Source organism: Lissotriton vulgaris, unplaced genomic scaffold, assembly GCF_964263255.1.
Source record: "Lissotriton vulgaris unplaced genomic scaffold, aLisVul1.2 SCAFFOLD_759, whole genome shotgun sequence".
Lineage (NCBI taxonomy): Eukaryota > Metazoa > Chordata > Amphibia > Caudata > Salamandridae > Lissotriton > Lissotriton vulgaris.
In genome coordinates, this window is record NW_028243518.1 from 633,118 (window position 1) to 659,867 (window position 26,750).

The following is a 26,750-nucleotide window of genomic DNA, read 5'->3' on the forward strand; positions in this document are numbered from 1 at the left end:
GACAGGCGATCCCGCGACCCTCTCCTGATGTCCGTCAACTTCGGGGCATAGCTCGTCCCCTGAGCTATCTTCCGCGGCCCCATAAACCATATTGTCGTCCCCTACCTCGTCGACGTATTCAAGGTCTTGATCCACGACTCCGTCGTCGTCATATTCCGGATCGGCCTCGACCTCCGTCTCGGGCGGGGAGATTTGAAGATGATGACTCTGGTCCTCGTCTTCTTGGTCGTCGAAGATGTTTTCTGGATCCGGGGCCGCCTGTTTGGCCACAAGGCGCACCGCGCGCCGAATCGTGAGAGTCTTCTTCGACCTGAAACTCGCACAGGCCCTGCAACTGCCTTCGTCGTGGTCCGGCGAAAGGCATTTATTACAGACCGGATGCACGTCTATGTGTGGGTATTTAGACCCACAGAGCGGACAGAGTTTAAACGGACTCCGCTCCATGTTGGGAACTTGTTGTCGAGTCGCGATGAGAAGGCCTCGATGTCCGAAGAGTGTTACAAACTCCGCTGAATCCGGCTCCGAGAGACGGAAGAACTCGAGACCGTACGCAAACAATACCGACGTAAAGAACCCAAGCCTTTTGGCCGTAAAGATTGATGTTTATTCGGTTCCGACGGAGAGACGTCGAGACCGCATCCGAACCCAATGGCGGAAAAAAACAATCTGGGGATGGAGCCGATGCCCATGCGCACTGTAGTCCAGGGGAGGAGCCACCCATCTCAGGATACTTCGAAGACTCTTCCAGGACAACAATGTGCGATCATCCGGACCCAACACTAGGTGGCGATCTAATGCTAAGATATGAATTTAGCAGCCCACATGCCTCGAACCTACTATTTAATCTAAAGGTATTGGGACTTTAATATAGTCTGGGTCCCTAGGGGCAGCTTTATACTTGTTCTTGATCCTGGGGTTAATAACGCCAGCCCTTACAGGATCTTTAAACACTTCATGTGCATGCTTGATGACCCCTTTTATCATGAGTAAAATAGAAGTGGACCTTTGTGAGTTATCAAAAGTGTCCATTAGGAAATCCTCTTCCACTGGGTGAGTGTATAGGTTAACCCTGAGGTATTGGGCGACTGTGAAGCAGCGGATTAAAACACTTGTGTCCTCAGGAGGGGAAGGCCTAGAGGGGTTGATGTCCTCCTGTGGAACATTAGGGACGTCTGGCGAGTTGTAATTGTCCCAAGGATCAGGGGAAGAAGGTAGACTATGGTCCTCTAGTGGCTCCTCATCTGCACCCCCCCTTAATCAGAAGTGTTATCATCGTTCCTTGGTGAAGGAGATGGTGCAGGAGAATGGGGTGGTGGGGGGGAAAGTGGAGGAGGCGGTGGAGGAGTGACCCTGAGGGGAGATGTGGCAATGTCCCTCTTTTTAGGTGGTGGAGCCAGTGCAGGTGTATCCAATGCGCTCTTTTTCGAACTTAGGGTGAGTTCACCAGTGTTAGGGTCTTTTTGAAGAGTTTTTTGTTAAGGGTCTGGTGTAAAAAGTTCTTCTGATGGAGGCTGATCTTTCGGCACAGATTTCTGTAGGCTTACGCGGCACCGACTCGGTAACAGTTTTGTGGTCTTTTGGCTTGGCACCGTGATGTTTTACAGTCTCTGTGGCTGTTTGTGGAACCGGTTGTTTCCTTGGTTCCGAGGTTTTTTTTCGGCTCCGAAGGGCGTGGCTCTGAACTTTTAGGGAGCGGCTTTTTGCTCGGCTCCGAGTTTTTTTCGGAGTGGACGGGTCGGTGCTTTGTAGATGTAGGTGCTGAGTGCTTGGATGTGGAGGCCGCGATCGGCAAGGAGGAGGAGGGCGTTTTTTTTGCCGGTGCCGGTGACCGGGTTTTGGTACCTGTGGCAGACTGACTCGAGCCAGAGTCGCCTGAAGGCCTAATAGGCTTCTTTGCGGAGCCCGAGGGCGGGGCATGGGAAGGAGTCTCTCAGTGTACACCTGGGCATAAAGGTGTAGGTGTGACCGAAGCCTTTTTAGATGGTGTATGGAGGGAGTAAGAGCAGACGTCTTTAGTTACAACCCCCTGCGCAGGAGTGATTTCTTCAACTTCGGAGTCGTCCTCTTCAGAGCTGCTGCCGAGTGGTTCTTGGATTCGCTCCTTTTCAGGTACGTCGACACCCTCTTGGAAGATGGCATCGGGAAGCTTGTGCTTGGATGACGTGAATATGACCTGCATCAGGAATATAGAGTTTCTTTTGCTTGTGATCAGATTTGGACGGTACAATGTCCATTTTCGGATTTGAAGGATCTGAAGGGACTGAATGTTTTGGAGCGGAGATGGAGTGACCTTTCGGCGTAGAAGATTACTGCTCGGAAGGTGGTTTGCTGCCTCTTGGAGTCAAAGATTTTGGCTCCAAATCAACTTTGTGCTTGGAACCAGAAGGTTTTGGCTCAGAAGTGGATTTGAACCAAACTGGTCCCGAGCCGGAGGGCTTGACAGTGTGTTTCGGTGCCTAACCGGTGGGCGGAGCATCAGAAACGTTGTCTGGGTGCCAGCCTTGGCCAGAAGGAAGGCGTGGTGCTGAAGCCTTAGATTGTTTAGGGATTGGTAGACGGGGCAAGGGGACTTCTGTACTCATCACCCTGACCCTGTGGCACATCGTCAATGTAGAGGTCTATCGCCAGCTGTGATTTTTGAGTCTGACACGAAGGCCTGTTCTTCCTCTGTCGCTGTGGGCTCAGGGTCATCTTGCTCGGAGTCTTCCTTAGATATCCGGCGTATCGTCTTTATACTGGTGCTTTATCGCCAGACTAGTACGGAGAGTTTTTGGACCAAAACGAATTACACGCGTCGCAGTCCTGCTCTCTGTGCTCTGAAACAAGCACAAGTTACACACCTGGTGCATGTTGGTACGCGGGTACTTGAGTGGCACCGGGGGCAGAATTTGAATGGAGTCCGTTCCATCAACGAAGAGCGAGACAGGCGTGTTTAGGCCCGAAGGCCTCACACAAAACTTTGATTGGAAATAGAGATTTCTTTGACCAAATGGAAAGCAGAGAAGTGATAAGGAGTAGTTTCTTACCTGTAAAACCAGTTCCGTAGTAGGGGTATCTCTGTTATAGTCAAGTAGTGACTATAACAGAGATAGTGAAGTAGTGTGGCTCACTGGTTAGAGGCGGCAGACCCGAGAGCAGAGGACGGCCCGGGACCAGGGTTCGATTCCCGGCGCGGCAGGTTTCTGGACCAGGTTCAGCGGACTCGATAATTCTCTCGCCTCGGTGCCCACTCTGATCAGCGATCACACTCGGCAATGCAAATGCTACTTACCAGTATGCATCTGTTCTTGGCATGTAGGGCTGCTGATATTCATATCTGTGCATAGTCCGCCACCTAGTGTTGGGTCCGGATGATTGCACATTGTTGTCCTGGAAGAGTCTTCGAAGTATCACGAGATAGGTGGCTCCTCCCTTGGACTACAGTGCGCATGGGCATCGCCTCCATCCCCAGATTGTTTTTAGCCATTGGCAGAGATGGAGTGAAGAAAGTGAGTGATGACCATGCTATGAGCATATGTGTATATGAATGAATACTGCAGCTGCTACAGGCGCCGGGGAGGAGGGTGGGCGATATGAATATCAGCAGCCCTACATGCCAAGAACAGATGCATACTGGTAAGTAGCATTTGCAGTTCGAGGCATGTGGGCTGCTGAATTCATATCTGTGCATAGAATACATAGCAGTCCCTCCATTAACAGCGGCCGCCCGTGCCAGCTGCAGCAGTTTGAAAAAGCGTTTTTAGAACAGCCTGACCAACAGCTGCCTGCTGTCTGGAATGCACGTCTACACAGTAGTGCTTAGTGAAGGTATGTGTGGTAGACCATGTGGCTGCTCTACAGATGTCTTCCAAGGGAATGTTACCTAGGAAGGCCATAGAGGCCCCCAACTTCCTAGTGGAGTGGGCCCTCGGTGGGATAGTAAGAGTGCGCTTAGCTTTAGCATAACAGATCTGAATGCACTTTACTATCCATCTAGCAATCCCCGCTTTGGAGATTGCATTTCCCTTGTGTTGTGTGGCAAAAGCAACAAAGAGTTGTTTGGTTTTGCGGAAATCCTTTGTCCTGTCCACATAATACATCAAGGCCCTTTTCACATCAAGAGTGTGGAGCATGCGCTCCGCCAGCGTCTCTGGGTTTTGGAAAAACACTGGCAATTCAATTGTCTGGTTCATGTGGAACTGTGAGACTACTTTGGGTAAGAATTTAGGGTTAGTGCGGAGCACCACCCTGTTAGCATGTATTTGGAAGAAAGGTTCTTGGATGGTGAGCGCCTGCAGCTCGCTCACCCTCCGCAGCGAGGTAATTGCTACTAGGAACGCAACCTTCCAAGTCAAGAACTGGAGCTCACAAGAGTGCAGTGGCTCAAAGGGAGGACCCATCAGCCTTGTAAGAACCACATTGAGGTTCCATTCTGGAGCTGGTGGGGTCCTTGGTGGAATGACCCTTTTGAGTCCTTCCAGAAAGGCCTTGATAGCAGGGACCTTAAAGAGTGACAGGTGCTGCCTATTCTGGAGGTATGCTGCCATGGCAGACAGGTGAATGCGGATGGAAGAGTACGCTAGATTACATCGATACAGGTGAAGGAGGTAACATATGATGTTCTGAATGGAAGCATCTAGCGGGTCAATGCTGTGGTTCGCACAGTAGATGACAAACCTCTTCCATTTAGCCGCATAACAAGCTCTCGTAGTGGGCTTCCTTGCCTCCCGAATGATGTCCATACAATCGGGGGGAAGATTGAGGTAGCCAAACTCTAGGACTTCAGGAGCCAGATCGCCAGGTTGAGCTGTTGCGGATCTGGGTGCTGAATGTCGCCATGGCTCTGCGTCAGAAGGCTGGGAGTGAGATGAAGCCTCTGATGCGGTACCACGGAGAGTTCCAGAAACGTGGTGTACCATGGTTGGCGAGCCCACGTTGGAGCAACCAGGATGAGCGTCATCGAGTGTTGCCTGAGCTTGCGTGCCACCAGCGGTATCAGAGGCGCTGGTGGAAAAGCGTACGCAAATCTGCCTGACCAGTTCATCCACATCGCATTGCCCTGTGATTGGGGGTGTGGGAACCTGGCGGCGAAGCTTTGGCATTTTGCGTTCTCCTTTGTGGCGAACAGGTCTATCTCTGGATGACCCCACCTTTGGAAGTACGGTTGGAGTACTGATGGATGTATCTCCCACTCGTGCATCTGATGGCTGTGCCTGCTGAGCAGATCTGCCATTTGATTGTCCTTGCCCGGGAGATGCTCTGCCATGAGGAAGATGTTCCTCTGAATGGCCCACTTCCACATGCTCTGAGCCAGGTGAGACAGCTGTGGAGAGTGTGTACCTCCCTGCTTCTGGATGTAGTACATGGCCGTCATGTTGTCCGTCCGGATCAACACGACCTTGTTGCACAGATGTACTTTGAACGCCTTTAGGGCCATGAAGATTGCCATCAGTTCCAACACATTGATGTGCATCTTCCTTTGCTGAAGTGTCCACAGTCCCTGCACAGTGTAGTGGAGTACATGCGCTCCCCATCCCTGGAGAGAGGCGTCCGTCGTCAGGATGATCTGTGGGACAGGCTCCTGGAATGGTCGGCCCTTGCAAAGGTTTTCTGGATTCCACCAATGCAGAGAGTTGTATGCCCGACCGCTCACCAACACTAGGTCTGTCAGTCGCCCATGAGCCTGAGTCCACTGACGTGCAAGGCACTCCTGAAGCGGACGCATATGTAGTCTCGCGTGCGGGACAATGGAGATGCAGGAGGCCATCATGCCTATCAACTGCATGAACACCCTCGCTGGAAGCGAGTGTTGGGGTCTGAATCGTTGGATCAGCGCCTGGATACTGGCGATTCTCACTGAATTTGGCTGCGCAGTGGCTGCCAGAGTGTTGATAGTCGCGCCCAGATACTGTCGCACGTGGGCGGGCTGAAGATGGGACTTTGGGTAGTTCAGAGAGAATCCCAGATCGTGCAGGAGGTGAATGGTGCGTGACACGTGGTCTACGCCCTGCTGTTCCGTCTTTGCCTGAATAAGCCAATCGTCCAGGTATGGAAAGACATGGACGTGCTGGCGACGGAGATGCGCCGCCACCGTCGCTAGGCATTTTGTAAAAACTCTTGGTGCCGTGGTGACCCCGAACGGCAGGACCCTGAACTGGTAGTGCTGGTCTAAAATCTTGAATCTGAGAAACCTTCTGTGGGAAGGATGCAGGGGAATATGAAAATAGGCATCCTTCAGATCCAGCGTCGCTAGGAAGTCCCCCTGTTGAAGCAGGGGAAGCACCTGCTGCAATGTGAGCATATGGAAGTGCTCCGAGTTGATGTACCAGTTCAGTGGCCTGAGGTCCAGGATCGGCCTGAGTGATCCGTCCTTTTTGGGGATTAGGAAATACAGGGAGTAAACCCCCGTTCCCCGTTCTTGCAATGGAACGAGCTCTATTGCCCCTTTTTGCAGCATGACCAGAACTTCTTGCTGCAACAAGGTCAAGTGCTCGTCGGACATAGCACGGCTTCTTGGCGGTATGTCTGGTGGAATAGATGTAAGTTCTAGACAGTACCCGTACTGGATAAGAGACCTCACCCACCTGTCCGTGGTGATGGATCTCCACGCCGGCAGGAACTGTTGGAGTCTCCCCCCGACAGGTGTCGTGTGATCGGGGGGAAGTGACAAGACGTCACTGCTTGTTGGTGGTGGTGGACCTGGATGCATTGTTTCCACGTCCCCTGCCTTTGATATTGTTGCCTCTGTAGCCACCCCTGCCCTTGTTGTTGTTATACGAGGACTGGGAGCCACCCTTGTAGTATTGCGTGGATTGGGATGCCTGGCCCCTTGAGGTGCCTCTTGAGTTGGAGTGGCGAAAAGAACCACCCCGAAACTGCTAGCTTTGTAAAGCTCCCATAGATTTGGCAGTTTCAGTATCTTTTTTCATTTTTTCTAGGGAGGCATCCACCTCTGGGCCGAACAGATGGTCAGGATTCACTGTCTGCCCCAATATTGTGGTCTGTATGTCAGGTTTGAACCCTGAAATACGAAGCCAGGCATGACGTCTAAGTAAAACACTTGTATTGATGGCCCTTGAGGCAGTGTCAGCTACATCTAGGGCACACTTGATGGACGCATTTGTAATGAGTTTACCCTCCTGAATGAGCATCTCCCCCGCCTCCTTATACTGGTCAGGCAAGTGTTGAAGGATGGCCTCTAATGTGTCATAATGGGCCCTATCATAACGTGCGAGCAGGGCTTGAGTGTTAGAGATCCTCCAGATGTTTGCTGCCTGTGCAGCAATGCGTTTGCCTGATGCCTCAAAGATTTTGGACTCTTTGTCAGGGGGAGGAGCGTCACCAGTCGTTTGCGAATTTGCCCTTTTTCGAGCGTTGGAAACCACCAGGGAGTCCAATGGCAAGTGTCCCTTAATATAAGTGGGATCCGTGGGCGCCGCTTTATACTTCCTGTCGATGCGAGGATTGACCACCCGTGCCCGGGTGGGCTCCTTGAACACCTCCTGTGCATGCTTCAGCACTCCTTTAAGCATTGGAAGCGTCTTGACTTGCTTTTCGGCGACTGAGAAGGTGTCGACCAAAAAGTCCGCATCCACTGGATCCGAGTGGAGCTCGACGTCATGGTTCGCCGCAGCTCTCTCTATCAGTGCATTGAATGCCGCCGAGTCCTCCGTCGGGGACGTCTTTGCGGCGAAAAGTTGAGTGCCTTGCCCCGACTGCGGGTCGTTTGCGTCGTCGCCTGCTGTCCAGGGCACCTGCGCCTCGTCCGGATCCGAGTACGCAGGATAGGTGTACTCGGCCTCTTCCTCGTCGACGTCAGGCACGGGGGAATAGGCCGGCGAGTGTTCCAGGGCTTGTGGAGACAGTGGTTCCATCAGAGCCGAAGAGTCCGCAGAGTACTTTTTGCTCTTGAGTGGAATCTTAAAAGGTTCCAAGGTCGGCTCCGATGTAATCTTCCTCTTGAGGAGCGACAATTTTCCCGTGTTGGCGTCGATGTGCACCTCACGACGTTCTTCCGCCGCGAGCGGCTGGAGCCGAAGCTTCGACACCACCAAGGCAGCCTTCGGCGACAAGATGTCCTGAGAGTGTCCGCTCTGCTTAGGCGCGAAGGCTTTCGGCGCCGACTTGGGAGGAAGGGTAAAACGAATGGGCGTTTGCCCCTTGGCAGGCTTCGTCGTGGGCTTAGGCCCCGCAGGGTCCTGGCTGGGAACCACAGACTGCTGGATACGCCGTAAGGATTCTCCCACCTTCTTGGTAAGGGACGCCGAGGGCTCAAACGACTCGAGCGACTCTTCGTCTTCGAGAGCGTGTTCGACGGTAAGCCTCTTCTTCGGCGCCGACGCCCCATGGCCTGGCGCACTGTCGGCGTGACGCTTTTTAGAAGGCGTCTTCGGGTCCGCGACCCCTTTCGGTGCCGACGCATCCGCGTCGGATGCCTTCACCTTCGGCGCCGACCCAGATGGCTTTGGGTCGGCCACTTTTGCGCGGCTCCTCTGGTCAGCCATTTTGGCGTGGCTCTTCAAGTCGGCCATTTTGGGTTTCGTGGAAGTTGACGCCTCCAGAACCTTTTTCACCAGCGCCACTTTTGGTTTCGGTTTCGCATCCGAGGGTGCGAGACCAGTTGGCTTCACTTTCGGTTTCTTGTGAGAAATGTCCGTGACCGGGCCCGGAGGCGGGGACGTAGGACTGGTCGTTAGATCTTGGGTAAGGCCCGAAGGCGATCCCTCGACCTGGGCCGTATAACGGGGAGGAACCCCGGAGTCTTGTTGGGGATGCTCTTCGTCCGAGCTATCACCCATTGCGGGACAAGCCCGGTCGTCGTCCCCTACCTCGTCGGAGACTTCGGCATAGGCCTCATCATTCGCGTCGCCGGTCTCTTCTTCGGACGCGGGGCCGGAGTCCGATTCTTGTACGTCGTCTTCTCCCTCAACCGATTCCTGGAAGATATCATCAGGTGGGGGTGCCGAAGCCGACAATTGAGCCTGGAGCCGATTAGCCCGGCGAATCTTCAAAGTTTTCTTGCTCCTAAATTTGGAACACGCCATGCAAGTGTCCTCACGATGATCCGGTGACAAGCATGTATTGCACACGGGGTGCACGTCAAGGTGAGAATACTTTGAGTGACACAGCGGACACTTTTTGAATGGCGTCCGCTCCATAGCAAGAGTGTAGTGTAGGCCCGTCCGCGTCGAAGCACGTGGAGGGGCAGTAGGAGATCGGAGCTGAGAGTCAGTAAGTAAATCCGAACGCAACAATACCGACGCCCAGCCTAAAGACCTTTTGGTCTCGAGAAAAGTAGAACAAACTATCGGTCCCGAGAGAGGGTACCGAAACACATCCGAACCCGATGGCGGAAAAAAACAATCTGGGGATGGAGGCGATGCCCATGCGCACTGTAGTCCAAGGGAGGAGCCACCTATCTCGTGATACTTCGAAGACTCTTCCAGGACAACAATGTGCAATCATCCGGACCCAACACTAGGTGGCGGACTATGCACAGATATGAATTCAGCAGCCCACATGCCTCGAACCTCTGGGCATTAGCTTGCCTCATCTTCACTAACGGCCCCACCAGACCGCCCGGGATGTCTGGTCTCACCCTGGAGATACCCATTAAGGGACCATCTCTCAGGGAAGCCAGGAAGGGTTTCGCAGCGGTCGAAGCGCCTTGGGACCCTACGGGTAAGTAGTGCGCTATATAAATGCCAATACATTACATTACATAATCTAGTGAATAGTCCCGCTCATGTGCGGGGACCCCGGAGCAATCAAAAAATCTCTTAAGTGGTCTTCTTTGCAGTACTGCATAGACACTTAAGAGAAAATTAAAGACAAATAATGCAGCCTATACATGCAAGGCTACACTGTCCAGTACTTCAACTAGAAATTCAAGGATATTCCAAAAGTATCCCACTGTAGACCGGTTTTGGCAGGTTTCACCATGGAGAACACTTCCCTTCCCCCCCCTCATGTCTCCAAATCCTTGGAATGATGGAGAGGAAGGACAGGACAGACAAGCCCCCATAGGCTGCCATTAAGTGGCTTAATAAGGGATACCGTGCCTTTAAGGAATCTTTCAAGAACTCTCCTGGTATCCCAAAATGCACAGCAACTCCCTCCACTTTCAGTTCTTTTTGGAGGTGTATCAGCTAGACCTGTAGCATTCATCATTTCATCACTTTCTCCACCAGGGAGGAGGGCGGGCGCTTATGACTATAACAGAGATACCCCTACTACAGAGCTGGAGTTACAGGTAAGAAACTACTCCTTCTGTAGTAGGGGATCTCTGTGTAAAGTCAATCTAGTGAATAGAATGGCAAGCCCACCCAAAAACAACCCGGCGGTGGAGAAAAAGACTCCACTATTATGCGAACAGATTTCGCAGCGAAGCCTATCCGACCTGAGCATCTGCCCTGGCATCAGAGTTCAGACAATAATGTTTAGCAAAGGTATGGACTGACTTCCAAGTGGCAGCCTTGCAGATCTCTGCAATGGGAACATTACGAAGCAAAGCAGTTGTGGCCACTTTGCCCCATGAGCCTTAGGCTTAACCCCTAAGGTCTTATTCGCTTTCGGATAACAAAGCTGGATACACAACACAATCCACCTAGAGATAGATTGCTTCGAAGTAGCCAGACCCATAGTAAGTAAGCCAGACTAAATGACCCATAGTTAACAAACAATTGGTCAGACTTCGAATGTCTTTAGTCTTATCCAGATAGAATTTCAACCCCCTCCTAACATCCGGGAATGTAGAGACCTTTCCGCTGGAGTGGAAGGATTCTGGAAAAAAGTTGGTAAAGTTATAGTCTGATTAACATGAAAATCAGATATCACCTTGGGAAGGAACTCCTAGCAGCATGAAACATAGTATAAGGTTCTTGGCAACATAACGCCTGAATCTCACTCAACCTGCGGGCCTATGTAATGGCCATGAGGAACGCCGCCTTCCAAGACAGGTGCTGCAGCAAAGCCTTGTGAATAGGCTCGAAAGGTTCCTTCATCAGCCTGGACAGCACCACATTCAGTTCCCATGCCGGCGAAGAAAGCCGAACAGTAGGGAACACCTTCTTCAACCCTTCCAAAAAATCCTTAATCACAGGGACCTGGAAAAAGGACGTCTGCGAAGGGCATTTTCTGTAAGCAGTCAATGCAGCCAGATGAACCTTAATGGAATGGAAATTAAGGCCAAACTGAGCCAGATGCAGAAGGTATGGAAGGATGATATCCTCCTTGCAGGTCGTGGGATCATATTTCTTAGACATGCACCAGATGCAGAATCTCTTCCATTTGTAAGCATAAGAGGTCCTAGTAGCCGGCCTCTTAGCCTCCTTCAATATGTCCATTCAATGCTCAGGCAGATTTAAGTGGCGATTTTGCACTCTCTCAGGAGCCATGCTGCCAAACTCAAGGATGAGAGGTTGGGGTGCACCATCTGCCCCCCGAACTTCGTGAGAAGGTCCGCACGACACGGCAGCCGCCGATGATGATGCAGAATAGAGCGATGAAGCAGGTCCGTGAATCACCACTGCCTGGGCCATTCCAGAGCAATGAGGATCATCCGCGCCCGGGCCAGCTTGATGAGCACCGCCGGAATCAGGGGAATGGGTGGAAAAGCGTACAGAAAGCTGTTCGACCAGTTGATCCATAACTTGTTATCCAAAGTCCCCGGTTGGTAATACCTCGAGGCGAAGTCGCAGCATTTGCTGTTTTCGGCGGTGGCGAACAGATCGACGTCTGGAGTGCCCCACGCGGCTAAGAGGTCTTCGAGCACATCGTCGTTTATGACCCATGTGAGAAGTTGGCCTGATATTCAGTGTTCACTATTCTAGGGATCACTATGTATCAGTCCAAACAACCCTTATGGTGATTGGTTGTAAGTCAACCGATAGACCAGCTATCCTAGTAGCATGGACAAGAGCAGTCTTCGGGCTAAACTCTAGAGGGCGTGTTAAGCCAGCTGTTATACCATCACATATACCCCTTGAACACCAAGTGAAAGGACACCACACAAGTGTTATGAAAATAAACAGTGTATTTATTTAGATCACAACAGCCCTGTACTCTTTATGAGGACAGGGTACTAAGCACACAACAAAACTCTTACGAAAATACTTTAAGTTGCACAATTTACACAAATGCCCGAGGGGCACGGAAAACCATATACTATGGAAGTGGAATGCGAAATTACTAGCAGGTAAGTACTGGAATAATAGGCTTTGGAATCGCTAGGACTACGTTACTGAACCTTCAGATTACTAGTAGGAGGCCTAGGGGACTCGGGTGCAGAGTGTGCACTCTCACGCGGGATGCGGGACAAAGTCTATGGAGGCTAGTAAAAGCAAAGTTAGTGTTCTCGGGCGAACCCGATAAGGTAGGTTGAAAACGAAAGTGGATCTGGACCCTTGGATAGTGAGGCTATGCTGGGGCACCGAAATGCCAAAGTTACCTAGCCCAGGGGCTGCGGCTGCATAGGTCTGGAAAGACGTCGGGAATCCTTGTTGACGAACCAGGAGCCTGAAGAAAGAGTTGCTGGCAGGCGACCAGTGAATATTGTTCGAAGTGATCCAAGCCTGGATCGAAGATGGATGACACCTGAAAGCAGAGGGGACCAAGTTCTTAATCACTAGCCAGTGATCAGATGGGCACCAGGATGGCACCGGATGGTAGTCACCTCAACCAGGTGAGTGGGCGACGCTGGGCTCTGCAGTCTCACGGACCAGGAGGCGTTGTCGGCGACCAGGATGGAGGTGCGAGCTGTCCCACGATGGTTGATGCTGTCGACGTCGCTGGACCCAGGATTGGCAACAAGTCTTGGCAAATTCAAGCCCACGCGGTGGACCTAAAATGGCGTCTGGAGTGGACCAGGAGGGTCCTGGGTGCTCCTCTTTTGGAAGGGAGCAAGGGCCAGTCTGGAGCAACCAGACCAGCAGTGTTGTTGTCATCGGTCGTCGTCGGGAAGGCCACAAGCCAGCGGGCTAGTAGCCAGACAACGCGGTAAGCAGCCAAAAAGCAGAAGGGCCCCACGCAGATCTCGTGGATGCTGGGGGGCTGGACTTCGGTGCTGGAGCTGCTCAGGGTCGGGGCTTCTCGGACCCCAAAGCACTCACCAGAGGATCCCTCGGTGGTCGTGCTGGATAGAAGTCGTGCAGTTCTGATGATGGCCGGTCCCTCGAGGTCTCGTCGCACCTACGGTTCTCAGCTTAGCTGTAGAGGTAGGTAGTGGTCAGAGGTGCCAGGGAAGCCGGGTCTCGTCGAGCTGGTCAGTCGGATTCCGGAGGAAGGACGTGCAGCAAACCGCAGAGTTCTTAGATGGAGCCTGCGGATGCAGGGTGACTACTCCTTAGCCACAAGGGAGAAATCTTGAGAAGAAGTCGAGAGTTCCTTTCGTAGAAAGTAGTTTCTTGATTCAAAGATGATCTAATTTGGAAGGGTCCCCGCTCCTGCCTTTATCCTAAAGAAAGGGGTGGGTACGCGACTAGGTCCTGCCCTAGGGGTGGGACCAGGAAGGGGGGTGGTTACACCCCTCTCCCATGCCGGACTTTCCCCAGGCCAGGGGATGGTGTGCCCCTGGAACTGGTTCTAGCCGGCAGATGCGTAGTGAGCACCGGGGTGCCACTTGCAGTCACCTTCCTGTAAAGCCCTGCCTACCCAGGATACACAAAACCCTGTCTGGGAGGGTGCTAGCACCGCCCCTGACAGGAAACCCTTTGTCCAAGCTCCCCTCGCTGGAAGGACTCCCAGCTGTAGGGGGTCAGACTTGTGTCTGTGGTGGCAGCATCCATTTTGTGATGCAGAGGCTTGAGTTAACTTTAACCGGGGTTCACAGTGTCCCTCTAGAAGGGTGGAATGCTAACCCCGTCGCCAGAATTGGCGAGGGGTTAGTATTCCAATTCGTATGACACCTTACTCGACATGTTTTGATAAAGCGATACCAAAGATAGCATTTAACCGCGAGGATTCTAATGCACTTAAGAGTATATGGCATGCGTTATCATGGAACAGCTATTAAGACTTGGTTCCGCAAGCTGCAAACGGGCTCAGCTCATGCCAGAGCACCATCTCACACGATTCCAAGCACTCTGCCTTCAGGATTGTCAAGGCCTGCCATAGGAGTGACTGATAGGAATCTGTGTGTCCATTTTTAGGGTTAGATATAGGTATACTATATCTAAAGCAAAGGGTGATTACACCATCTTGCCCCAGCTGTCGTGCAGCCAGTTGTGTCAGGTTTAGATGGCCATCCAAGGGTGGCATAATACATGCTTCAGCCCCTGGTAGGCCCTGGGTACACCTATGCCCTGAGTGACAGGGTCTGATAAGGTGGCCCAGTACCAATTGGATAATGCACCTAAGGTACACTTGTCAATTTAGTGAGAGAACAGCTAGGCTGTGGGTCTGATTAGCAGGCCCACAGCCAGAGAAAGTCGTAAACCAGTGAAACAAAAGCAAAAAATCTGGGTGATCATAGGATTGCAGACCCTACTCTCCTACAACCCACTCGTGGTTTTCTTGCAGCAACCTGCTGAGGGCGTCTGCCTGAACATTCTGTACACCGGGCAGGTGAGTCGCAGTTATCGTCAGTCCTCGGGGTAGCAGCCAGTGCCAGATCGCCTGCGCCTCCTGTGACAGGGTGCGCAATCGAGCCCCCCTGCTTGTTGAGGTAATACATGTGGTTGTATTGTCCGTCTGTACAAGCAAGGAGCTGGTCTGGAAGGACGGAAGAAAAGCCTTCAGTGCCAAATGAACAGCTCCGAGTTACAAGAAATTAATGTGATACATGGACTCTGCCTGAGACCACTGTCCTTGGATCTGCGGATGGTCTGAATGCACTCCCCAGCCCAGGAGAGACGCATCCGTCACGATATTCCGAGTCTGGATATCCTTGTGGACAGGAACCCCTCTTGAGTAGATTCTCTGATGAGCACCACCATCTCAGGGACTGTTGGGCGTGAAAAGACAACTGAATCCGGTCATTCCAACACCCTTTTTTCTGGTCCCACTGGTCCTCCAAACATTCCTGTAGCGGCCGCATGTGTAGGCGCACATGTGGAGTGAGGAAGATACAAGAGGCCATCGAGCCCAGTAGAAAAGACACCGTCCTCACTGTTGTAGATGGCGCAGCTATGAGAGCCTGAGCCTTCCAAAGGATGGATAAGCGTCTCTCCTCCGAAGGAGACATGCTTGCCGACAACAAATTGATGGAGGCTCCCAGGTACTGCAGACACTGCACAGGAATCGGGACAGACTTGGACAGATTTATGTGCAACCCCAGACTGTTCAGTAGGACGTCCGTCCTGTTGAAGTGCAATTGTGCTTCCTGGAAGGTGGAGGCCTTGATCAACCAGTCTTCCAGGTACGGTTAGACAAACACCTTGTTCTTTCTCAGGTGCGCTGCTACCACAGCCATGCATTTTGAAAAAGTCCTGGGTGCGGACTTCAGTCCAAACGGTAGTCGGTGTACTGATAGTGATTGGTACCGACTAGGAAGCGCATGAACTTCCGATATTTTCGTGCAATGGGCACATAGAAGTACGCATCTCGCAGATCTATCGCACACAGCCAGTCTCCCCTTTGCAGCCGAGGATAGATCTGGTGCAAAGACAGCATGCAAAACTTTTCCCTGCGCATCCACTTGCTTGTCGCAAATTCAGAATGGCCTGAACTCGTTCTTGTCCTTCTTCTGTAATAGGAAGAAGCGCGAGTAAAGACCCTTTCCCCTTTGAGACAGATGGACGTCTTCTATCGCCCAGGGTATCGGCCTCCGCCTGGAGCTCGCGCAGTCAGAACTGCAAGCCGACCGTTGGAATTACTGGAGGCAGGCTGGTGAAACGAAGACTGTATCCATGGCAAACAATATTCAGCACCCACTTGTCCTGAGTAATGTTTCTCCACTCTGCCAGGTAATGTTGAATGCTTCCCCCCCACCGGAGCGGGTAACGGATGAAGGGGAAGTAACAGCTTAGGGCCTAGACCCAGCGGGCCTTTGGTCGCGGATGAAGCCTGCTGACCACCCCGGCCGTTCTGGCGCTTTTGGAACGGGCGCTGCTGGAACTGCTGCTGTTGTTGTCCAGCCTGGCGACCTTGCGTCCCTTACCGTCTCTGGAACGAGCAGAAGGTCTTCTGTTCCTTCGGCTTTTCCAATCCTACAGCCGTCAAGGTCTCCGCCTTCATAGGGGCCATCTCCTAGTCTGCGTGTTTTCCAAACAGGGTCTCACCAGAGAAGGGTAGATTGGCAAACCTCTGCTTCGCCTCGGGCTTCAAGGACGTCAGACGCAGCCAGGCGTGGCACCTCAGGTTCACCCCATGGCAGTATCTGTGCGCTGCCAGGAGGGATGAATCCGCAGCCGAACTGATCACTTGGTTGGAGACCATCAGTCCTTCATTAAGGATTTCTTGGAATTCTTCCCTATCCTCCCGTGGAAGACGTTCCACGAACCGTGTTAGGGACCCCAGAGGGACCGATCATAACGTCCCAACAAGGCTGAGGCACTCGCGGCCTTCATAGACGTGGCTGCCGTCCTGCAGAACTTCCTGCCTGCTGAATTTTCCAGCGGCTCTCCTAGTCAGGAGGCACTGTCGATGACTGGGTGGTTGCGGACTGCTTCCTCGCCTCTGTCACAATCACCGAATCCGGAGCAGGGTCCAAGCGAAGAAATGCAGGGTCCGTGTCAGGGGCCAGATACTTCTTCTGCAGCCTGAAAGGCGCTGCTTTAGTAACCGCATGGGTGAGTAAGAGCTCCATGGCGGGTTCCACCAGCCCTGGCACCAACGGAAACTTTGGGCGAGACAATTGCTTTTTGTGAAGGGTCTCGAAAATAACGCAAGTCAAGGGGGTGGGCGTAGTGAGCGAGATGCCCAGCTTAGCCGGTCCTCGCAGCAACACCTCCTGAAGGAGACAATGTCGTCTATCGGGGAGTCTAGGCTGTGGAAGCCCCGTAGGCGGCGTCGGCAAATGAGGCAGCGAGACAGACCTCGGCGGAGCCGGTGGAGGAGGGCGGTGAGGAGGAACCGGAGGGGGTGGAGGCTGTGGCGGAGGAGTCTGGGTACGCAGAAGGATCAACGGGTAAAGGAGGAGGTGTAGGCTTCCTCGGTTTGGAGGGCAAGTAGACTGGAGTACTCCGAGCCCGGAGACTGTCCCACTCCTTTTCTTCCTGCCAGATGGGGGCGATCTAGAGGCCCTCCCCCTCGTGGACGAGCGACGGCACCGCCGCGACCGCATGCTCGCTGAAGCTGAGGACTCTGTCCTAGTCTGTCTAGTCTTCCCCCTTGACGCGGAGTGTCCTTTCGACGCCGACTAACTTCTCCTGGACTAAGACCAACGTCGTCTCAACGCCGACGAGCATCTGATTTCGACAACAGCTAAGGTGCACCACAAGCAATAATATATAAATGAATATTACAATAAGTTGCAAACGATGATTTTCATTTTATGGATTTTCAATCTTTATTCAGCCAAAAATGGAGTACCACACAGCCGATGTTTCTCGTCCCATGCAGGGGACTTCTTCAGGGCTTGTTATAATTAAAGCTGACCTCCTGATGGATGTGACCAGTGTTCTATAAAGCGTTATACGTAATGCCTCAGTTGTCAAGTGGTATCTTAACGTTTATATATATGTATAGCCTAAACTCCTATTCAGGGTGTTTTCTTGGTTTGAGAGGCGGTCATAGGCTAACTTAAATCACCAGTCACAAGGTGGAGATCAAAATATAGTGGTCTCTTTAAAATTTAGTTCAGGTCCTTGGTTGAAGCTTTGAAGATATTATAGAAAGTGGTATTTCTCCAGACACAAGTAGATTCTGTATTTTATTTTTGAGAACCAGTCTTAGTAGAACTGCTCTCTGGATAACATGTGGGAAACTTCCGTCTGAAGCATGATAAGTCCTCCGGAGGCATCTGCTCGGCGTCGATGGCAGTCTCTTCGACGAGCGGTGCCTCGACGTCTATCGTCTCCTCGACGACAGCGTTCACCTCGGCGTCGACGACCTCCGTCTCGACACCGATCTTAGTCTCGACGCCGCTGACTTAAGTGTTGACGTCGATTGCGACCGGCGGTGTCGCCTCGACGGCGAGCGCCGGCATCTTGACCCCTCTCGGCGTCGATGATAGCTCAACGACGAACCAGTCCTCTACGTCAGAGGTCTCTAAGTCAGGCCCCTCTACGTCGAACGTCGATGACGCTTCGACCCAGAGCCCCGGGGAGACGGGGAACAGACTGTGGTCATTCCTTTCGACGCGGACGTTGAGGGTATCGACGTCGATGGAGAACAGTGGTGTTTTCTGGCCTTTTCTCTACTGGGGAGCCCCCCAGAGGCGACGCACTGGCAGAGGAAGGAGCCCCTTTATGGCCAGACCCACCTTGTCCTTGCTGCCTTCCCAGCTCCAAGCCTTGGAGCCTAGTCTTCTCCCTGTCCTTGAGGGTCCTTATAGGGAACTGCAGACAGATATCACACTCCTCAGGAACATGAGAAGAGGCAGGCACAGGATGCACACCCTGGGAGGATAGATTTTGCCTTTTTCCTGGAGCACTCAGGACATTTATCAAATAATGCAGGCATATTTGATAAAAGAGCAGCCAAAACAGCAGAGAAACTCCAGCCAGATGAGACGAGGCAAAAACACATCGAGCGAACACACTAACACTTTTAAAAGTGCACAATTAGTAGAAAATAAACCCAAAAAAGGGAGAGCTCAATGCTCCAGGGTCCTGCTAGCAAGAGCCGGAAAAAAGAACTTCAAGTGGAGGGAGTTGCTGTGCATTCTGGGATACCAGGAGAGTTCTGGAACGTTTCCTTAAAGGCACAGTATCCCTTTTTAAGCTACATAATGGCAACCTATTGGGGGCTTGTCTGTCCTGTCCTTCCTCTCTATCATTCCAAGGATTTGGTGAAGGGGGGGGGGGGGGGGGGGGGGGGGAGGAAGGAGGGTGTGGGTGTTCTCCATGGTGAAACCTGGCAGACAGGGCAGACCGGTCTAAAGTGGGATATTTTTTGAATATCCTTGCATTTCTAGTTGAAGTACTGGACAGTGTAGCCTTGAATGTATAGGCTGCATTATTTGTCTTTAATTTGCTCTTTAAGTGTCTGCAAAGAAGACATCTTAAGAGATTTACACAGATCCCCTACTACAGAAAGCTCATATGGAAACAATACTGTCAAGGGTAGAGTGGATTGTGCTCAGAGGGTAATCTGAGGAACGATTCCGAACCAGAGCTTAGCAATACAAGTACGAACCCGATGGCGGAAAGAAACTAACAATGGAGTCGATGACCTTACCTCTTCACTGGAAAGACTTCTTCGAAGACAATAATTTGCAAACATCCAGACCTAACATTACATGGCAAGAGTATGCAAAGCATGTGTATCTACCACACACATGCCTATAACACGGGGTTATTGTTTTGAGGGTAAGTGAACGGTCTTGAGAGTTTAGGTTCTGGGGCTAGAATAAGGTTCCCCCGGGGTCAAGGATGAACTCACAAAACACCCTGAGCTACACTAGGGCGGGGGATAAGGGGCCTCTAGTTGGTGGCTGCTCACGAGCAGGCCACAAGGTTTATGGAGCAAACCTCCCAAGGTTAAGCTCGGGGCAAGGGGGGGGTCAAGTTATCACACAAAGAGCACCCACAGTGGCACAACGGGTACAGGGGGCTGTTTTGGCATCAGGTGCCCTGTTTTCAATGGGGATTCTATGGTTTCAACAAACACTGCAGGCTCGGTGACGAAGATCTTCTGGGGCGACCACAAGTTGGAGAGGTAAGTTGAGAGTTTGTGGGATGCCGGGACACAGTAGGTTGGGCCACCCAAGGCAGTGGGGAGTCAGGTGCAGGGATTTTTTTGGTGTCAGGATTTTCTTGCCGGTCGCAGTCATCCTCCAGAAAGGGGCTGCAGGCGTCGTCAGGAGACTTGAGGTAGGTCAGGGGTCACCAGATGCCAGGTCAGGATCGCCAGGGAGACCTATACTTGGTGTTGGGCCAATCGAACTCCGGCCATGGGCATTGGGTGCAGCGTGGTGCAGGTTCACAGATTTGGCCAGGCCAGAGTCTTTTAGTGAGCAAATCCAGTGCTCACGGGAGACAAAGTCTTGTTGGGGAATGCAAGGCTGGTCCTCCGGGTTCTTGGAAGCTGATGGCTGCAGGACACACTGGAATTCCGCTGGAGGTCGGGACAGGCGGGTAGGGCTGGGGCCAAGTCAGTTGGTGTCGCCCACTTCTTCCTTCAGAACAGCTCTTCGGTCCTTCTGAAGCGGTGAGGTTCCGGGTTGCCCCTAAATACTAGATTTAGGGGCGTTTCAGGTCAGTACAGGTTGGGACCAATGGGTCACTCCCTGGGGGTGGGTACACCCCCTTTTATTCCACCCTTCAGAGGGGTTGGGGGGCATAAGCCTCAATGGCTGGCTGAGTACTCCCATTTTCAAGATGGCAGGGACAGAGTTGTGCTGCACCTCAGCTCCCCCACCTGAGGGGTGGGGTTGTCAAATGTGGGCGTACCTCTCCTCCTATCTAGGTTTTCCTGCAGATTCTCCAGCCTAAAGTGAGGGTCAGAACAGGTGGGGGCAAGTTGCTGGAAGTAGCAAATGCCAGGGTAAACTCACAAAGGCGGCAAACCTTTGACGCCTCCCCTTTGTGGACTCTGCTCATCCTGGAGTAGAAAGATTGGTACCTCTGCCCCAGATGTGCGTTTCAGGATCCAGAGTGGGAGGCTCTCGACCCAGGGGGTCCGGAAACAAGCGTGGGGGTGGTAGCTGGCGAGCAGCCAGTCTGCAAGGACACTAAAGTCAAGTCATTTTTCAGAGGTATCTCCAAGATGCCCTGTGAGTGCATTCTTCATTAAATTCCACACTGGCACTAGTGTGGGTTTAATGTGCGGAGAAGTTGGATACCAAACCTCCCAGATTTCAGTTAAGGCATTATGGTGCTGTGGAGTTGATAATGTTATGTTATGTTATGTTATACATGGTATCTAGGAGCTCACATGTGGCCAGAGAGGTGCCAGTATGGGGGTACACAGTACAGTTTTAGGGAAAGAACATAGGTCTTGGGTACCTGGTTGGCAGGAACCCAGTGCACAGTCAAAGAGCATCAACATCAGACAAAAAGTGGGGCAACCATGTAAAACGAGGCACTTTCCTACACCAACTGTCTCCCCATCTGCGGCAGTAGCGAGTAGCCCCCACGACCGAGGATGCATTAGCAAGCCACAACCACTTTTATAAGACATTAATTTACCAAAACAAGCAGCAATCTCAAATAGATTTCCACACACACACACACACACACACACCAATGCACAAATATGAGCCAAGATTCACTGTAAGGGAAAGTGCATATGATCCTTTGACCATTTGGGTAAGGTACTCACAGGGTTGTACTGGAGTGCAGAGACATAGGCCTGCACTGCCCCCTCCATATCACCAGCTGCCACCAAAGCAGCAGCCAGGTTGATGTATCCATCGATGAAGTCTGGTTTCAGACGAAGAGCATGGCGGTAATGCTCAATCGCCTCTTGCAGCTGTCCACGCTCCTTGTAGACATTGCCCAAGTTGGAGTAGGCCTCTGCCAGCAGCGGATTCTGTTTGATAGCCAGTGTGCTAAAGTGAGCAGACCTGCAGCAGGAGGTTGCATTGAGAAATGTTAATATATAGGACCTAAAAGCAGGTCCATGAAGTGCAGTTTATATCACAATTATCACATTCACCGTATTCAGTAGCTTGTTTAACAAAAAGGACAATCACAAGAAACAAACTAAAAAGGAGTTACCCTAAAAAAGCAGTGACATTTTTCTTTGGTGAAGTGTTTACTAATAATCAGATAAATGCATATTTTGAAACTAGCAGTTCTAGAAAGAAAATATCACAAAGTAAATGTTGATCGCCGATATGGAAGCAGAAAGCTGCATCTATTTGCTGAACAGACTGCATTAGAAGAGTGAAGTTGCGCCCTCAAAGAAGAAGAGTTATGAAGAGTTTTGAGGAGGTTTTTGTTGTAAGCGGTGAACTTAAGTATTCACAGTAGACCCTTGTAAACAGACCAGTATTTTTTTAACCCTCTTTTTTTTTTTTTAAAACATTTTAATTAGTTTCAGCAGGCTTGGCAATACATACAGAAATCACTTACATTACAATAATGACTCTAGTGCATTCCATCCATAAGTGTTTGAGTTTTTGATATGATGCGCACCCTCACCCTGCGTCAATACCCCCTTTCCAGTAATTTCCCAGTCTATACCTCCTCCATCTCCTCATCCGAACTATCTCCATCTGATTCCGCCAGCGGATTACAAATGTCCCCTCTGAAGGCATTCCAGGGAGCCCATATTTTATTTTCATGGACATTTCCGTACGGTATACACCAAGTTCAGTAATCATTTTTAGGTCCATGTTTCTGTACCAAGCGGACAGCGTCTGTGCCTCCGTAGCTCCCCGTATCTGAGCAATGTCTCTCTTAGCAATTAAGAGCCCCAGCGTGACCCATATCAGTCCATATCGTGTGAGATAACTTGGTTACCATATGTTTAGCAGACATCGTCTTGGTTCTGGCAGTAGCGAAATGGTGCGTAGCACCTGTCTCCAATAGTTCATTATTATTGGGCAGTCCCATACTGTATGAAAAAAGGAGGGGGGTGTATATTAGCAGGTTGACAAAATACTATAAAAACCACAGGATGGTCACAATTTCAGTACGAGCCACTGCCTGTAAGTGGAAGCGTACTCCAGATCATCTAGGATCTAACGGCAGTTAGTGTTCTGCCCAGGTTGCCATTGAATAAATCCGATGACTGCATATATACTTTTATACCTATGTAACAAAATGTGTCTGCCTTCCACAGTTTCCTTTCACCATTGATAACATACCCAGGGTATGAGTACCGGCATTAACTCTGTTCCGAAAGGGCAGAAAAATCTTGCAGGGTATGCGCCAACTGCTGAGGCACATTTTCAATCTCTCTAATATAGACCAACAGGTCATCCGCATATAGGAACACTTTGTGTTTGCCAACCCCTAATAGGATACCGTCTCTCAATGTAGCACTGATTGTCTCTACCTAGTGGCTCTATGGTTGCGTGAAGTGGATGGGGGGGTGGACTGCCTAGTCCGTACTGGGATGGAGTCTAATATATATGGATCTACTTTGACTGACTGCTTCGTGTATAGTACACAAACCAGTTGAAGGAATGTGGGGCCTAGATTATAACTCTCTAGCGGTGCAAATAAATAAAAAAACATTCCAGAGTCAAATGCTTTCTCTAGGTCTAATATTAGACAAACTGTGAGCAGCTGTAGGAAGCTGGCTCTGTGTATATACTATACCAAAGTGAGGTATTGTGTGCACAGAGTCCAGTGGAACCAAAAAGGTGGGCAGAGGTAATGTAGATAGCACCTCACTATTTGCGGTAGTGTGGTCGGGCAGTAACTCTTTATCAGAGGCCCATGTTAAGTATTTGTTGTACACACTCTGGCAATAAATGTTGTCCCACACTCAAAGACGGAACTCGGACCAATTGTTTTTGTATAAAAGGGAACTTACCCAGTATTCATGTTATGTTAGGTTATGTTATTAAGATATTTATTGAGCGCACTATCACCGATTGGTTTCTTGGCGCTAAAGTAAACAGTAACATAAGCGTGGATGAGGAGTGGAGAGTTATTAAAGTGCTTGTCTGAAGAGCCAGGTCTTCAAGGCTTTCCGGAAGGAGAGAAGGTCTTGGCAGTTTCGAATCTCCAGAGGGAAGGTGTTCCATAGGCGAGTGGCAGGTGTTGCGAACCTACGGCCTCCAGCGCGCTTAAGTTTGAAAGGAGGCGTAAGCAGGAGGCTCTGATGTAGTGAGCGTAGGTTTCGCGATGGTGTGTATCTGATGATTAGTTGGTCAATGAATTTAGGGCTTTTACAATACAGAGATTTGAATATCAGACAGCCAGTTTTAAAGGCACAACTCTGAGTGACTGGGAGCCAGTGCAATTTCCTAAGTAGGGGAGTGGCTGCCTGCCATCTTGGCTGATTTAGAATTAGCATCGCGGCATAGTTCTGTACCATCTGGAGAAGTTTAGATAAGTAGTTAAGAAGACCTAGATAAATGGCATTCGCGTAATCCAAATGGGACAGAACGGTGGAGATCACGACCTGGGTGATTGCCTTGGGCGGGCGTAGGCGACGGACCTTCCGAATTTTTTTAGCTGCAAAAAAACACTTTGAGACCACCTGGCCTACTTGTGCTTTCAGTGAGAGTTCGCAGTCAACGATGACTCCGAGTGTTTTGGCCGATGAAGAGGGTGTCGGAGCTGGACCAAAATCCGAAGGCCAATAATGTGGGCCCCAGTGCTTGGCGCTTGTGAGAAGTTGGCCTGATATATGATGCTCACTAGTTCTAGTGATCACCTTGTATCAGTCCAAACAACCCTAATGGTGATTGGTTTTAAGTCAACCTTATAGACCAGCTATCCTAATGGTAGCATAGACAAAGCAGTCTTTGGGCTAAACTCTTTTGGCATGTGAAGCCAGCTGTTTTACCACATATAACCCCTTGAATACCAAGTGAAAGGACACCACACAGGTTGTTTTGAAAATAAACAAGTATTTATTAACTAACATACACCTCTGAACTCTATGAGATCAGAGGGCTAAGCACATGACAATCTCTTAGGACAAATACGTTTAAGTTGCACGAATTACAATGGTGCCCTAGGGGCACAACAAACCATATACTAAGTAAATGGAATGAGAAAGTCGATAAAAGGAATGGAGCTGTCCAGAGGCTGTAGGATCGCTGGGACCACGCTATACTAACTCTAGGTAGGCACTAGGGGGCCCACGGAACGCGTGTGCAGAGTGTGAATCACACGCGAGATGCGTAGCAGTGTCTATGGACAGTACAGTTCAAGAAAAAGGCTAGTACGGACAATCCGGACTAGGTAGAACTAAAACGACCTTGGAACTGGACACTAGGAGAGTCAAGCTACCCTTGAGCACCGAAATGCTCGTGTTACCTCACCCACGGGCTGCTGGTGCATAGGTGCCAAGTTGTGTCGGGTTCCGGCGTTGAAGTCTATGGAGCCTGAAAGAAAAGATACTGCAGGCGGTCAGGAGGAAGATGTCCGGTGTGATCCAAGAGTGGCTCAGTGAAGAGAAGAACCTGAAAGCAGAGGGGACAATGTTCAAAGTCACTAGCCAGTGACTTGAGTGGAACCAGGAGTGGAACCAGATGTCGTCGCGATCAGGTGAAGGTGGACGCTTGTCTCTGCAGCCACGTGGACCAGGTGGTGTCTTCGACGACCAGGATGGAGGCACGAGCTGTCCCACGCAGGCTCTCGCTGTCGGCGGTGTCGGCTTCGCATTCGGAGTCAATAGGCCTTGGCAAAGGCAACCCACGCAGTGAGTGCAAACGGCGTCTGGAGTGGACCAGGTGGGTCCGGGGTGCTCCTCTTTTGGAAGGGAGCAAGGGCCAGTCTAGAGCAACCAGACCAGCATTGAAGATTTTGCAGTTCGTCGCCTAGGAGGTCTCTAGCCAGCCGGCAAGTGACCAGACAACGCGTCGAGCAGCAAACCGGCAGAAGGGCCCCACGCAGATCTCGTGGGTGCTGGAGGGCTAGTCTTCGGTGCAGGAGCTGCTCAGCGTCTGGGCTTCTCAGTCCCCAAAGCACTTGGATGAGGATGCCTCAGAAGTCGTGCTGGATCGAAGTGCTGCTTCTTTCAAGATGGCCGGTCCCACGTGTCTCATCGCACCCACGGATCTCAGCTGTGCTGCAGATGTAGGTAGAGGTCAGAGAGGTCTGGGAATCCGGGTCTCGTCGGGCTCTGAAGTTTGGATCCTGGCAGGAAGACGACAAAGGGAAGCCGCTGGACGCTGATGGTGCCTGCTTGTGCAGGGTGGACACTCCTTGCCCACAAGGGAGATTTCTTCAGTCTTCTGTGGAGCAGAACGTCGAAGTCCAGAGTTTCTTCTTGTAAAGTTGTTCAAGATAATCTAATTTGGCATGGGACCAGCTCCTACCTTTATCCGGCTAAAGGGGGCTGTACTATGACTAGGTCCCTCCTCTGGGTGGGACCTAAACCCCCTATCCTTTGTCCGGTCTTGTGCCAGCTCTGGGGCTGGAGTGCCCCAGGAACTGGTTTAGACCGGTGTATGCACAGGGACACCTTGTGTGCCCCAAGCAAGTCTCATTCCTTTCAGCCCTGTCCTACCTAATACACAAAATCCAGTCTGGGGTGGTGCTAGCACCTCCCAAGGCAGGAAACCCTTTGTCCGAGCCTCCCTCGCTGGAAGGACTCCCAGCTGAAGGAGGTCAGACTTGTGTCTGTGGTGGCAGCATCCATTTTGTGATGCCGAGGCTCGAGTTAACTTTAACCGGGGTTCACAGTTACATACATGTTGTGTCCCTCTAGAAGGGTAGAATGCTACCCCCGTCGCCAGAATTGGCGAGGGGGTAGTATTCCAATTCGTATGACACCTTACTCGACATGTTTTGATAATGTTATACCAAAGTTGGCAATAACCGCGAGGATTGTAATGCACTTAGGAGTATATGGTATAGCGTCATCATGGAAACAGCTAAAGGACTTGGTTCCGAAAGCTGCAGACAGGCTCAGCTCATGCTAGAGCACCATCTCACATAATTCCAAGCACTCTGCCTTCAGGATTGATAAGGCCAGCCATAGGAGTGACTGATAGGAGGATATGTGTCCATTTTAGGGTTAGATATAGGGATACTATATCTAAAGCAAAGGGTGATTACACCACCTTGCCCCAGCTGATTGATCAGCCAGTTGTGTCA

General features: G+C 51.2%; 1 protein-coding gene across 4 annotated transcripts in view; it reads right to left on the minus strand.

Moving 5' to 3' along the window:
* Window positions 1–26,750, minus strand: part of OGT (O-linked N-acetylglucosamine (GlcNAc) transferase) — a 513,172-nt gene that overhangs the window by 385,754 nt on the left and 100,668 nt on the right. For all 4 annotated transcript variants that reach the window (XM_086948604.1, XM_086948603.1, XM_086948602.1 and 1 more), the window contains exon 3: window positions 21,343–21,586. In XM_086948604.1, coding sequence (XP_086804730.1) covers window positions 21,343–21,586 — 244 coding nt within the window. The remainder of the gene's footprint in view (window positions 1–21,342; window positions 21,587–26,750) is intronic.